Raw genomic sequence first — 14,220 nt, 5'->3', positions numbered from 1 at the left:
TGTTCCCTCTAACAGGGATTCCCAGATGTTGTTGACTAAACATTCCTAGTAGCAATGGCTTTTGCTTGGGGATTCTGGGCGTTGTAGTCAACAACATCTGAGAATCCCTGTTAGAGGGAACACTGATAGGGTAGGGACCGGTGTCAAAATTGCTGCTTCCCTGCTGCACCGGTGCAGTTGGGAAGTTTTGTTTGGCTGCTCTCTTGCTGCACCTGCACTACCTTGCTCTGAATGTCAGCCATTGTATTTTAATGTAGAGCTCAAAGGGTGCTCAAGCAGCTGGGCAGAAAATATCCACTTCATGTTCTTTCTGACTTGTCAGTGTTTTTGCAGGTTGACACTGTTATGGCTGAGCTGAGGCTCAGTCATGTTGCTAACAGTGTAATTGGAAGCCGCATTTTCAAGGGGATTTCTGATGGTGAAAGGCGCCGCGTTTCAATCGCAGCACAGCTATTACAAGATCCCAGTGAGTACGGCGCCTAGCTTTTCAGAACAAAACAAATATTCTGTCCTTTCTGATTAGACTGTCACTTGGTACACACACCTACCACCCACCTCTACCCAACATTTTTCAATAGAATTTTTCATCTGTCACTGAGGCTCATTTGAACGGTTCTCATTAACTTCAAGAGGAGCCCGATGGGCCCACCCCTACCTGACAGAGATTTAGCACAGGCTGAGCTGCAATCTCCGTTTGAGAGCTGGTGGGATGTGTGGCTTCAAATCCCCAGTTTAGGCAAATTACTGGAAACATCCCAATGCTCTGAATAAGGTGAGAGGCCTGTCCTAGTAGATATCAGAAGCTGCTTTATGGCCCAATGGTCTGCCCAGTACTGGCAACTGGCAACAGCTCTCCAGGTTTTCAGATTACTTGAGATTGCCCCTTGCCCCCAACTTAATATATTGGTTTTTGTGGTGAGATTGCTTCCACAAAGCTGCTTTCTCATAGTCAGCATCCATTTTGTGCTGGTAATTGATTTTTAGACCTTGTGGGTAGTCTGGATGAGTACTTAGAGTTCTTCTTCCCCTGGGGCAATTGATTTTGGCATAGGAGTACCCACATGTTATGGGCCACCATCTAAGGTAGGGGTGCACAACTTTGGCTCTCCAGTTGTTGTGGGGCTACAACTCCCATCACCCCCAGCCACAGTGACCAATAGTCAGGGATGATGGGAGTTGTAGTCCCAGAGCAGGGGGAGAGCAACTGTTCCTATCCAAGTCCAGCAAAGCATCCTTCCAGTGGCTGTTGTTGGTGTCTACCTTATGTATCTTTTAGACTGTGAATCAATTTTATTTATTATTTATTTTTCTATGTAAACCGCTTTGTGAACTTTTGTTGAAAAGTGGTATATAAGTAGTAGTCGTCCAACATAGGGGTGTGCACAAAACCAGTTTGCCAAGTTTGGTTCGAGTCCAAGAAATTGACTCAAACCAGACCAGGCATGTTCGGTTTTGTTCATCCCCAAACAATCCCTGGTTTGGTTTGGGTTCAGGGGTTCGATTTAAAATATATTTTTTTTTTTAAGTCTGAAAACTCAACTTTAAATATACAAAACTATATTTCACTGCATACTTTGTTTCAAACTCCAGTTCATTCACTGGGGAGTGCTTTGTGTGTGTCAAGATCCCCCCGTCTCACTTGCCTTAGGTCAAGACTGCATAACTTCAGCCTTCCAGCTGTTGTTGGTCTAGGGGTGTGCATACAGGAATTGCATCCACAATTCTAGGGACCCCAATCAATGGCTTTTGCTGGCTGCCAACCTTCCAATGGGAGAAGGCACATGAAGAGAGAGAGAACCCAGACAGGTCACTGAAAAGAATGAATGAGCAAATTAATGAATACAAATACGATGAATATTTATATACTGCTTTTCAACAAAAGTCTCCAAAGCGGTTTACATAAATAAATTAAATTAAATTAAATTAAATTAAATTAAATGAGTGAAAAATGCTGTTCAGGGCAGAAATGTCCATTAGTTCAGTAAACACATGTTTACCAGTTAATGGTAATGCAACGGTAAGAGAACATTTGCAGGGGGAAATTAGAGGGAATGCTTAAGCATTTGCTGCTCATGGCTTACCCCATGCAATTGCCATTCCAGAACCTTTTTCCTCCAGCAGGATGTATATCTGTCTTCAGAGTTGTCTGGAAGGAATAAGTATCTGGGCCGGATGGGTTGCAGGAGAGAAAAGTTAAGCATGTCCTCCTGTGCATTCCTTCTCCCCTGCAAATGCTCCACCTCCACTACCCTTGTATTACTCTTGAGGCTAACACAGAGTTGAGAACTTCATTTTTTCTCAAATAACATGTATTCCCCCCCCCCCGCCACCCCTGAACAATGAGCTTTCAAGAGCTATTCTTGTTGTTTTCACAGAGGTCATGTTGCTAGATGAACCAACCACAGGCTTGGACTGTATGACGGCCAATCAGATTGTGTCGCTGCTTTCAGAACTTGCTCGCAATGGCAGGATAGTGATTATTACAATCCATCAGCCACGGTCAGAACTTTTTCAGGTAAAGAACATAAAATATGCAACTCCTCAGCAACAGTATTGGCTGACATACTGCACAACAGTATGCATGCAGCAGAACGTAACGTTTGTGCTGTTGCGCATGTGCAAAAATTGTGTAGAGTTGCGTGAAAGTGTCATCAATATATATGATGGCCGCACCACACAACTCCGCTTGCATTATTCTTGCACTTGGGCAACAGTGCTCTTTTGCAAACATGCAAACCTTCTACCATGTGTGTAATTTTGTGCAGTGTGTCAGCCATTGTTCTTGAATTGGAAGCACGCAGTGGCCCCATTCACACATAATGCCAAACTGGAGTTTAATGGGGTAGAGGCTGGAAACTCTGTACATCCAAACGCATGAAACCACGGTTCCATGCCCAAAGCAACCTGCCCTCAACCAAACTCCCATTTAAACTTTCGGTTTCAAGGTTTGCTGCTCCAACCTGAGGTTTGGCAGTGGAAGCATTATGTCCATACCCTGCCATAACTGCTGATTCATGCTGTCTCTGCAACCAAAATTATAGAGAGAGAGGCACAGACCCACCCAAGAACACACTTGCTCCATGAATGCCATGCTTCTTGGCTGCTACTCACGACGTTGCCCGGCAACAGGAATGCCTCTCATCCCAAGCTTGTAAGCCTGTCAAATGGAAAAGTCATGGTGGTGGTGGAGGGTGCCCGCTTCCCACTGAGTCCCTTGTTCCCCCCTTCTGACAATCAGAAGATAAAGGAGATGGGATGGCAAGATGGGCAGTATGTGTTTTGCTCTCCAGAAATGAAGTGATGAAAAAGTATGTTCACAGGCACATTCAGTCATGGTGCTGCCATAAACTGGGCAACCTGTTTAGAATGCTGCAAATATAACATATCGTGGGGCAGCAATACCCGGTGTTGGGTTTAAAAGGCAGCCACACACAAGAATTCTTCAATGGCTCTGCTCTGTTTTTTGTACAATAAAGTTGGGGAAGGGGGCCCCAGCCCTTTTCCCATGGGTTAATGCATATGGTCCCTAGCCTTACTCATGGAAGAACAGTCCAGCAGGAGTAGCATTGCCTCCACGAGAAAGAGAGATTCCTCCTATGTGATGAGGATGGATGCTGCTCTGGAGCTGGCCGCTCTCTCATGAGAGTGGAAGGCCATGGAGAGACCCATTCACAACTCATGAGAAGGGCCATCCAGGGATACATGGGGATTGGGCAGAATTGCTAATAATGTGCCATGATAGCCCAAGGACCACTCTCTCATGAGAGTGAAAGGCCATGGAGACACACATCTGGGTCAGATGGCAGATGCCACCCATTCTAGTTGCTTGACACAAGGAAGCCGCGGGGATGCCCCAGCAATACCTTTCCCTGTCTTGGTGACAGCTGCAATAAAGCAGCCCAAGCAGGCCCTCTGTCAGTCCAGTCGCCCATTGAATCATAGGTAAAGGTAAAGTGTGCCGTTGAGTCAATGTCGACTCCTGGCAACCACAGAGCCCTGTGGTTGTCTTTGGTGGAATACAGATGGGGGTTTACCATTGCCATCTCCCGCACGGTATGAGATGATGCCTTTTAGCATCTTCCTCTATCGCTGCTGCCCAATATAGGTGCCAGCGGGGATTCGAACCAGCAACCTCTGGCTTACTAGTCAAGTCATTTCCCTGCTGTGCCATTAGGTGGCTCTTTTGTTTGTGTAGAACTAGAATAATCAGGTGTGAGATAGCATCTGTACTCTTTATTTTCTATGACATGAATGAAATGTATGATTCTGAATATTCAGTGAATTGTGTGTTTAAATAGCCTCTAGGGAGGCAGAGATTGTAGAAACTAGGTATTTTTTTAATCATTTAATCAGCTGTATATTTGATTGACATAATAATAATAATAATAATAATTCAGTATGGTCATCAGGAGTCGACATCAACTCGATGGCACACTTTACTTACACAAACAAAACACATTTGTGCAAGAATTTGCCTATTGTGTCATCTAGTTTTGCCTTCTTAAAGTACATCGGCTAACATGATGTGCAGCATTAAGGAGATGTAACACTGTTACACTGTGTAACACTGTGCCCTGGGGCTGGTGCGGAATCAGAAGGCAGCCCCGATGCTGTTAAGAACAGGTGGTTGTACTATTCCACCATTTTCCCTGTTTGCAACAGTGAGAGAAATGGTGGACAGACACACTGCTAGCACAACCGCCCATTCTTAACACCGCTGGGGCTGCCTTCCGACTCTGCAGCAGCCCCGAGCCACAATATTACATGCCTGTAATGCTGCACAACCTGTTAGCTGTTGATTGTACCATTAAAACCATTTTCCAAATCTGATTCGAGCCATCCAGCCTTGATGGCAGGTTTGGTCTTGCACAAAATAAACTGAATGCCAAAGCCCCCTTACTGGGGAAGAAGGTTATATTATTCCATAGTGTGTTTTTCAGTACCTTGAACAGGACCCAAACTAGGATTGCACTAGTAAAAGGAGAGAAATTGTTGCCCGGTGTTGTGAAACTGCTAACAGAAGAGCAGAAAGAGAATAACAGCAATCTTCTCAATGAGATAGCTGGGACTGTGTAAGGGGTAGTAGACCTTGCTGTTCCACAGGCATCTAGGGAGCTCTCTTCTGCTAGTGATTCTGGAACATCTTCTGCTAGCACAATAGCTACAGGGTACTTTTCTTTAAGCACCCTTACAATCCATCCTTATGCTGGCACTATGCTAATCTGGATCCTTCTCCATGTTCTGATTGCAAACTGCATTTAGGTTTTAACGCTTTGTTGTTGTTTTCCACCAAGGTATTTGATAAAATCTGCATTATGAGTTTTGGAGAATTAGTCTTCTGCGGAGGCCCATCAGACATGATTGCCCTTTTTAGAGACTGTGGTTACACATGTCCTGAACATTCCAGCCCCTTTGATTTTTGTGGTAAGTTTTTCTGAATTGGGTTTAGAGAGATGCTTTAGTCAAATGTCTAGTTCTTTTCTTTGTGACTACATTGAACAAAGCGTTCTTGTAGGTGGCAAATTTGTCCAAGTCAGATAGCCAAAAGAAAATAGAGAGATCATGGAACACCTGTGTACTATGTCAGTATGGTCAAAAGTTTCAAGATAAAATGTTCTTTAGGGCTTTCATAATAGCTAGTGAAGAATATAGTGCTCAGGGGAGAGACTGTAATTCAATGGTAAAGCACCTGCTTTGTGCATGCAGAAGTTTCCTAGGTCAATACTTAGCATCTTGAGGATTGGGGAAACCGCTTTCTGAAACTCTAAAGAACAACTACCAGTGAGTGCTGATAATCTAGCTGGACCAAAGGTCTGACTCAGTACAAGTCAACTTCATACAAACTTCAGCTATATTAAGATTATACATGACCATTGATTCAGTGGAATGCTAGAATATTTATATAGCCAGAATATTTAGTAGCAAGAAGTCAAAAAGGTGCTCTTTAGTACCCAGAGGTGCAACTAAATAATTTTGGAGTCTGGGCCTAATCAGCTTGTGCCCGCCCCCCTGCCCCCACAGAATAACCATCCTCTCCATATATATACATTTCAACACAAACCACAGGTCTGGGCCAGAACACATTTGCCCCTCCGCCCCACACACAGACACACGACTATGACTACACAAGATTCACATTGCTTCTTGACCATTCACAAACTAACTAGGACATAGCGTATGTCCCCTGCTCCACAGTTCAAACACAAAACCAAATTGGATATATAGTGGATTTGTAAGGGGAAAACATTAAAGCCACAACACATGCCCCTTGATTCACAGTTCTCATGCACAGTTCTTGATTCACAGTTCTCATGGTTTTGGATCACAAACCAACTTGAGCAAAGTGCTTTTTTTTTTTAAATGCTGTTTATTCAAATATAATAGTTCCACTTTCACTAGATGTGGCATACTTGGATAGAGATAATGCTTTCTGGCAGCTTTACTGCAGTAGGACAAAATTAATTAAAATCACAGGATTTATTTTAATTTCCTTGAAATAAAAATACACAGAGTCCTGCCATCTTGGACTACATGTGTACCCAGTGTCAGAACTCTACACTCAGCTATATTGGAAAGGTAATGGATTGGGCAAAAGCAGGGGACATGCTACACTTTTTCATGAAGGCAAAGGGCATGGTGGTGAAATGATGGTCCAGGGGTGGGTGTCTGTTGCAGAAGTTTTTGTACTTTTCTGCCATAGCCACTTATAGGATTTTGACTTTTTTGAAGTTTATTTTAAGTTCAAAAAATCATTAAAAACTAAAGGATTGGCCAATCCACTTCAAAATTGATACACAGAGTCCTGATAATCTGTCCTACATCTGTACCAAATTTCAGAACTCTAGGTCAAGCCATTCCAGAAATATAAAAGGAATCCAATTTTCCTTTGGGGAAAATCATGGGGCCCTCTAGAAGAGTGGGCACATGGACCTGGGCCCTGAAGTCCATGCATAATGGCACCCCTGGTAGCACCTGAGAGAGCTAATAATTAGTTTCTTGTGGCATATGCTTTCACAAGCAGTAGGCTACTTCACTGAGGCTTGAACTTAACTGTGCAATGGCATGAATATATGTACATGGATTGGGCTGGAGTGTAAAACGCATATGTACTACCCAGAAGACAAGATGTGTAGACTAATACCATGTTGTCGTGGACACTTTACAGTAGATCTTGCGTCAGTAGACACTCAAAGCAAGGAGCGCGAACTAGAAACATACAGCAGAGTTCAAACCATTTCTTTCGCCTATAAAAGTTCTGAAACCTTTCTCAGAACTCTGGAAGCCATTGAAGAAACAAAGCGCAATGTGAAAGAGCTGCCACCGATACCCTTCAAATGCAAGGAGTCCCCCAGTGCCTTCTGCAAAGTATGGATTCTCTTAAGGTAACTGCTGACGTAAGAAGTGAGTGGTCACAAATGCAAGGCCTTAGATTTGCCACATCTTTCATAGCAAGATGCTAGGCCTGTCTAGGCCTGTGTCCTCTCAGTCACCAAGTATTGCAGTGCAGAGCTTAAATCATAATCTGAAGTACATAAGCATCCACCCCTCCGAATTTTAGCCAGGCCACACCCCCTGCCCCTGAAAGCAGTAACTGAAAAGCCGTAAGCAAGGGGGCATCACAAAACCCAGGAGGATGGGACCCCTCTGTGGTTCAAGCGGCAAAGTCATTGGCAAACTGCGTCTGATTGCAATCGTGCTCCTGTACTTTCAGAAGGACAACCAGGAATTTATCCAGAGACAAGACTGGTATAATAATGCGGCTTTCACAAAACTTATTGTTTGGCCTGTTTGTGGCCTTCTTCCTGCTGAGGCTGAATAATGATCTTCTTAAAGGAGCTGTGCAAGACCGTATAGGAGTCATTTACCAGTGTGTGAGTGCTCCGCCTTATACAGGACTTCTCAATGCTCTGGCTCTGTGTAAGTTTCTATGTTTCCGTAAGTAACAGTGGAAAAGGTATCTTAAAACACTGCTGACTAGTTTATGGCTTTAGTTTGGGAGGTTTTTTTTTATGTTGGTGCTTTGACTCTTGGCCATGGCTGCATAAGGACGGAGGGCATCAATAATATCTAGTCCAGGGGTGGGTAAACCTGCCCCCGCAGCTGTTGTAGTCATTGAACTACAACTCCCATCTTTCCCAGTCACAATAAATTGTGGCTGAGGATGATGGGAGTTGTAGTTCAACAACAGCTGGAGGGCCAAGTTTGCTCACCCTTGACCTAGTAGTAAAACAACAAGAACAATTATTATTGTATTTATATCATGCTTATATAAAGTTGTGCCATCGAGTCGGTGTCAACTCCTGGCGACCACAGAGCCATGTGGTTTTCTTTGGTAGAATACAGGATGGGTTTAGCATTGCATCCTCCTGCACAGTATGAGATGAGCATCTTCCTATATTGCTGCTGCCCAGTATAGGTGTTTCCCATAATCTGGGAAACCTACCACTGGGGATTTGAACCAGCAGCAACCTCTTGCTCTCTAGACAAATTACTTCCCCACTGCGCCATTAGGTGGCTATAGTGCTTATATAGTATACAGGTGAAACTCGGAAAATTAGAATATCGTGCAAAAGTCCATTAATTTCAGTAATGCAAATTAAAAGGTGAAACTGATATATGAGACAGACGCATTACATGCAAAGCGAGATAAGTCAAGACTTATTTTGTTATAATTGTGATGATCATGGCATACAGCTCATGAAAACCCCAAATCCACAATCTCAGAAAATTAGAATATTACATGGAACCAAGAAGACAAGGATTGAAGAATAGAACAATATCGGACCTCTGAAAAGTATAAGTATGCATATGTATTAAGTACTTGGTTTGGGCCCCTTTTGCAGCAATTACTGCCTCAATGCGGCGTGGCATGGATGCTATCAGCCTGTGGCACTGATGAGGTATTATGGAAGACCAGGATGCTTCATTAGCGGCCTTCAGCTCTTCTGCATTGTTTGGTCTCATGTCTCTCATCCTTCTCTTGGCAATGCCCCATAGATTCTCTATGGGGTCAGGTCAGGCGGGTTTGCTGGCCAGTCAAGCACAGTACACTGTATACTTTTCAGAGGTTCGATATTGTTCTATTCTTCAATCCTTGTCTTCTTGGTTCCATGTAATATTCTTATTTTCTGAGATTGTGGATTTGGGGTTTTCATGAGCTGTACGCCATGATCATCACAATTATAACAAATTAAGGCTTGACTTATCTCGCTTTGCATGTAATGCGTCTGTCTCATATATCAGTTTCACCTTTTAATTTGCATTACTGAAATTAATGGACTTTTGCACGATATTCTAATTTTCCGAGTTTCACCTGTATTATACATAGCAGGAGTGGACACATTTCAGGCATGTGGGATCAACTTTTGTTTTCACTAGACTCCACAAGGTCTACCAACTGGAGCCAGGTGCAAAAGAGTGGGCTGAGTTGGAGCCAGATGAAAAACAGTGGCTTGGTGCGCAGTGCCAGTTATCCTATGAACCATTCACTGGAATCACCTGTATATACAAGTATAAATCTACATCTGAGTTACTGCAGATCAGGCATTCTGGTAATCTAATTTGGGGTGTGCAGTGCAGCAGGGAAGTGACAATTTTCTTAAATAAATGTTAAATATGTTTTAAAATAAATAAATAAATGTTGACACCCTCCCCTTCCCCAGGAAGCTCTCTGTGCCACCTGAATATATATCCCCGAGGACTGTGCAGCCTTCAGGGAATAATTTCAGTTGGCACAGGGAGCTCCCTAGGAAAGAGGAAGGCAGCAAAAATCCCTGCTTCCCAGCTGCACTTGTGCAGTTAGTTGGGAAGTTCGGCTGCTCTCTGGCTGCACCAAGGAATCCTTGCTCTGTATGTCAGCCACCTGGTGCTAATGTGGCAACTGGCCACTTGATCCAGGTGACTTCTGTAACTGCTTTTTGTACGGCTCTGATGGGAATGGGAAGCCTTGTCTTTGTGGGAATGATTTTGCAAGTTACCATGGTTACTGTTTTGAGCCCCTTTGGTACAAGCCTTTCTGATGTAACCCTTTCCTTCTTTTTAAAGAAGAGCCTTTTATACTAAATCTCTGTATTATGTTTATCCAGTTGATATAGTATACTTGGACTTCCAAAAAGCTTTTGACAAAGTTCCTCACCAAAGGCTATTGAGTAAACTTAGTAGTCATGGGATAAGGGGACAGGTTCATGTGTGGATTGGTAACTGGTTGAAGGATCGGAAACAGAGGGTAGGTATAAATGGACAATTTTCACAATGGAGGAAAGTAGGACATGGGGTCTTCCAGGGATCAGTACTGGGACCGGTGCTCTTTAACTTGTTCATAAACGATCTAGAAGTTGGTGTAACCAGTGATGTGGCCAAATTTGCAGATGACACTAAACTATTTAGGGTAGTGAAATCCAAAACAGATTTTGAAGCGCTCCAAAAAGATCTCTCTAAACTGGTGAGTGGGTGACAAAATGGCAAATGCGATAACGTGTTGGCAAGTGTAAAGTGATGCACATTGGGACAAAAAACCCCAACTTCACATATACACTGATGGGATCTGAACTGTTGGTGACTGACCAGGAGTGGGATCTTGGGGTCATGGTGGACAGCTCATTGAAAGTGTTGTCTCAGTGTGTGGCAAGTGTGAAAAAGGCCAATTCCATGCTACGGATAATCAGGAAAGGAATTGAAAATTAAAATGCTAACATAATGTCCTTATACAAATCTATGGTATGGCCACATTTGGAATACTGCATGCAGTTCTGCTCACTGTATCTTTAGAAGTACATTGTAGAACTGGAAGCTGCAGAAGAGGGCAACCAAGATGATCAGGGGCCTGGAACACCTTCCTTATCAAGGCAAGGCTACAGCATCTGGGGCTCTTCATTTTGGAAAAGAGGTGACCAAGGGGAGAAGTGATCGAGGTATATAAAATAATGCATGGAGTAGAGAGTGTTGAAAAACCTTTCTCCCACTCTCACAACACTAGAACCAGAGGCCATCCCATTAAATTGAAGGTCAGGGAAATTTAGGACCATCAAAAGGAAGTACTTTTTCATACAGCACATAATTAATTCATGGAATTCTTTGCCATGGGATGTGGTGATGGAGACTAATCCACAAATATATCTTGTCATTAGCCCAAAATGTATTCATCTCCAATAAAGTCCTTTAATTTTTGTTACTTCAGTCCACATTGGTGACCTGGTGACCTCCATTTCCAATTGAAAACGTTTTCAAGTGGAAATTAAAAGAATATATTGGAGATGTATACATTTTGTGTTCATGACAAAATATATATGTGGATTCAGCTTGCTTATACTTATTCATATTCTATTTTGTATCTTTAGTGCCTTATATTAAAGATTTAATTGAATTATATATTTTGGATCTAATTTGTTTGTTATTGGTTATACGTAGATGCTCCTTGTACACATTAATTTTGCACTGACTCAGTAGAAGGCACTATGTTCCTATGTCTGTCTAAGCAACATGTAATCTTGCTCCTCCTGCGGCCCTTGAAATCCTGCCAACATGGCTTGCAAAGGCAGGGAGGCTCTGTGGCCACTAAGGAGTTCGTCCGTTCACTCCTTCTGCTACACCCATTATTCCCAGTTAGAGTAGCAGTGGAGATCTCTAGTCTGATGAGATCTTTAGTCTAGGCTAAAAATTATTTGCTTTTGTTTGCGTACCTTCTAGTTCCTGCATTGCGGGCTGTTGGAGACCAAGAAAGTAAAGATGGTTTATATCAGAAGTGGCAAATGTTGCTCGCCTATATACTGCATTTCCTGCTCTTCAGCGTCATCAGCATTGCACTTTTTAGCGTCTTTATATACTGGTAAGTGAATCTCTCTGTATATAAATTGCTACCTGTCAAGTTTAAGACTTATGCTGTCATCATACAATACTTCAGAGATCCAAAGAAGGCAGAAGTAAAGATACTGTGGCTTTGATTCTGACATGCTTGCTCATGGTGAAAAAGGTAGCCCTAAGCAGTGACGTCCTGAACCCATTACTAAGAAGGGCTGGTTTACATATCTAGCAAAATCGCACTGTAGATTCTTTTTGGGAACGCATCAGTTTGGACAGACAGGTGGGGGAAATCACATTTTTGAATGCACCCCTGATGTATACAAAATACAGAAAATATGGCACATCTGGGCCACATATCAGAACATACGGCATGTAGAAACAGGGCACATCAGGAAGAAAATTTCTACTCCTTAGCCCCTGCCTTGATGGTCTTCCAAGCAGTTACTTGTAGAGATCTGCACATGAAAATGTTTTCACTTTTCCGTAACTAATTTGAGTGAAAAGATAGAATCTTAAAACAATTCCTCCTTTTTGAAATAAAGCTGTTTGTATTTATGTAGGACTGTGGGATTGTACCCAGAAGCTTCTAGATTTGGATATTTTTTTGCTGCGCTCCTGGTACCCCATATACTAGGTGAACTGCTTGCACTTACTTTGCTTGGGGTAATTCAAAATCCTAATGTAGTCAGTGGAGCTGTGTCACTACTAAACGTAGCAGGCGTCCTAGTTGGAAGTGGACTTTTGAGGTAAGTGAAAGCATTGGCCATGAACTGCGATTAGGTTGATAAATTGCTCCTAGGAAGTGTATTTTGAGAGAAAACCAGCCTGTAGTGCTGGCCTATAAAAGACCAAGAAGACAAGGTTCATGCAGTCATGTTGCAGAAGCGAGTCATGTTGCAGTCATGTTGTAGAAGTTAAACCTATGAATGCCATTTTAAGTTCTTGAGGAAGGAAAGGCACGGGGTAAATGTCACAAATTGTCCCTATAGTCCAAGCCTCTGTATATTTACTCAAAAGGAAGTCTCACTAACGCACAAGGCATTCCTGACCAGCTGCTGTTCACATGGACATAAGAACAGCCCTGCTGCACTAGGCCCATCTAGTGCAGCATCCTGTTTCACACAGTGGCCCACCAGATGCCTTTGAGAAGCCTGCAAGCCAGATGTGAGGGCATGCTGTGCTGTTGCTCCCCTGCAAGTGGTATTTAGCGGCATCTTGCCTCTGAGACTGGAGGTGGCCTATAGCCACCAGACTACTAGCCACTGATAGACCTGTCCTCCATGAATTTGTCTAAGCCCTTTATAAAGTGATCCAAGGTTGTGCTCATCACCACATCCTGTGGTAGAGAATCCCATAGGTTGTGTCCCCAGCCTTCAGTTTCATGGGATAACCCCTGGCTCTAGTCTTGTGAGAGGGTGAAACATTTCTCTGTCCACTCTCTCTACTCCATGCATAATGTTATACAGCTCTACCATGTCTCCCCATAGTTGCCGCTTTTCTAAACTAAGAAGCCTTGGATGCTGTAGCCTTGCCTCTTCTGCACCTTTTCCATTTCATGGCACCCAGTGCCCTGGGAGCCAACCCTGGCAGTGTTGTGTAAGAGTGCAGTTGTGCAACTATTTAAAGTGTGCCCACACTTGCATGGTTTTACTCTCATTGGAAGGCTGCTTTGGGTGTCAGTCACTGGCTGACATCCAGAGTAATGTCCTGCAGACATGGCAAGAAGATGTGTTGGCACTGCAAGAAGCTTTCCCACCACTGCTCTACCTGTGCCTGCAGCAGGAGGAATGGATTTTGTCAATTTGCGCTGTCTCTGGAAGTGCCCAGTGTCACCCAAAAATATGTCCCTGAGGGTCACACAATCCTCAGGAATATATTTTCAGGTGACACAGGGCACTTCTGGAGGCAGCGCAAGTCAGCAAAATCCACTGCCCCCGTTGGGCAGCCAATACAGCTTCATCCCCTGAAGGGACTATCTTACTTGCATGTGTAGTCTCCCCTTCATAAGCAAGCAAGGTGGACCCTGCTTAGCAAAGGGGGACAGGTCATGCTTGCTACCACAAGACCAGCTCTCCTCCAACCGTTCTTCCATGGGTGGCGTGCTGCACTGTATGTAAGCTACCGGCTCTAGTCTCCTAACCTAACATCCAACCAAATCTTAGTGGCAGAGCCAAGACCAGAGCTTGTGATGTAGAATACAACATACAGCTTAAGATATATGGACTCTACAACTGTAGAACGTAAGCATACAAATGCTTATTATTGTATTATTACTAAACAAAGAGTGTGGTCTGCTTTTAACAGCAAAAAAGGCACATGGGTGTGGAAAGCTAACCCTCTGCGTGTGTCATCACTCTTCTCTTAGCCTCACTTCAGGCATCACAACTGATCTTGAACAAAAATGCATAAAACAATAAGAGT

At 43.4% G+C, this 14,220-nt stretch overlaps 1 protein-coding gene across 2 annotated transcripts in view; it reads left to right on the top strand.

Moving 5' to 3' along the window:
- The window catches only part of ABCG5 (ATP binding cassette subfamily G member 5), a 52,617-nt gene that overhangs the window by 36,497 nt on the left and 1,900 nt on the right, over positions 1-14,220 (top strand). For both annotated transcript variants that reach the window (XM_053284208.1, XM_053284209.1), the window contains 7 exons: positions 334-466; positions 2,376-2,515; positions 5,295-5,424; positions 7,166-7,382; positions 7,712-7,917; positions 11,686-11,824; positions 12,360-12,545. In XM_053284208.1, the coding sequence (XP_053140183.1) occupies positions 334-466; positions 2,376-2,515; positions 5,295-5,424; positions 7,166-7,382; positions 7,712-7,917; positions 11,686-11,824; positions 12,360-12,545 (1,151 nt within the window). The remainder of the gene's footprint in view (positions 1-333; positions 467-2,375; positions 2,516-5,294; positions 5,425-7,165; positions 7,383-7,711; positions 7,918-11,685; positions 11,825-12,359; positions 12,546-14,220) is intronic.

This window comes from Hemicordylus capensis, chromosome 1 (genome assembly GCF_027244095.1).
Source record: "Hemicordylus capensis ecotype Gifberg chromosome 1, rHemCap1.1.pri, whole genome shotgun sequence".
NCBI classification, from domain to species: Eukaryota; Metazoa; Chordata; class Lepidosauria; order Squamata; family Cordylidae; genus Hemicordylus; species Hemicordylus capensis.
The sequence above is the reverse complement of the archived record's forward strand: the minus strand, read 5'-3'. Positions and strand labels throughout refer to the sequence as shown.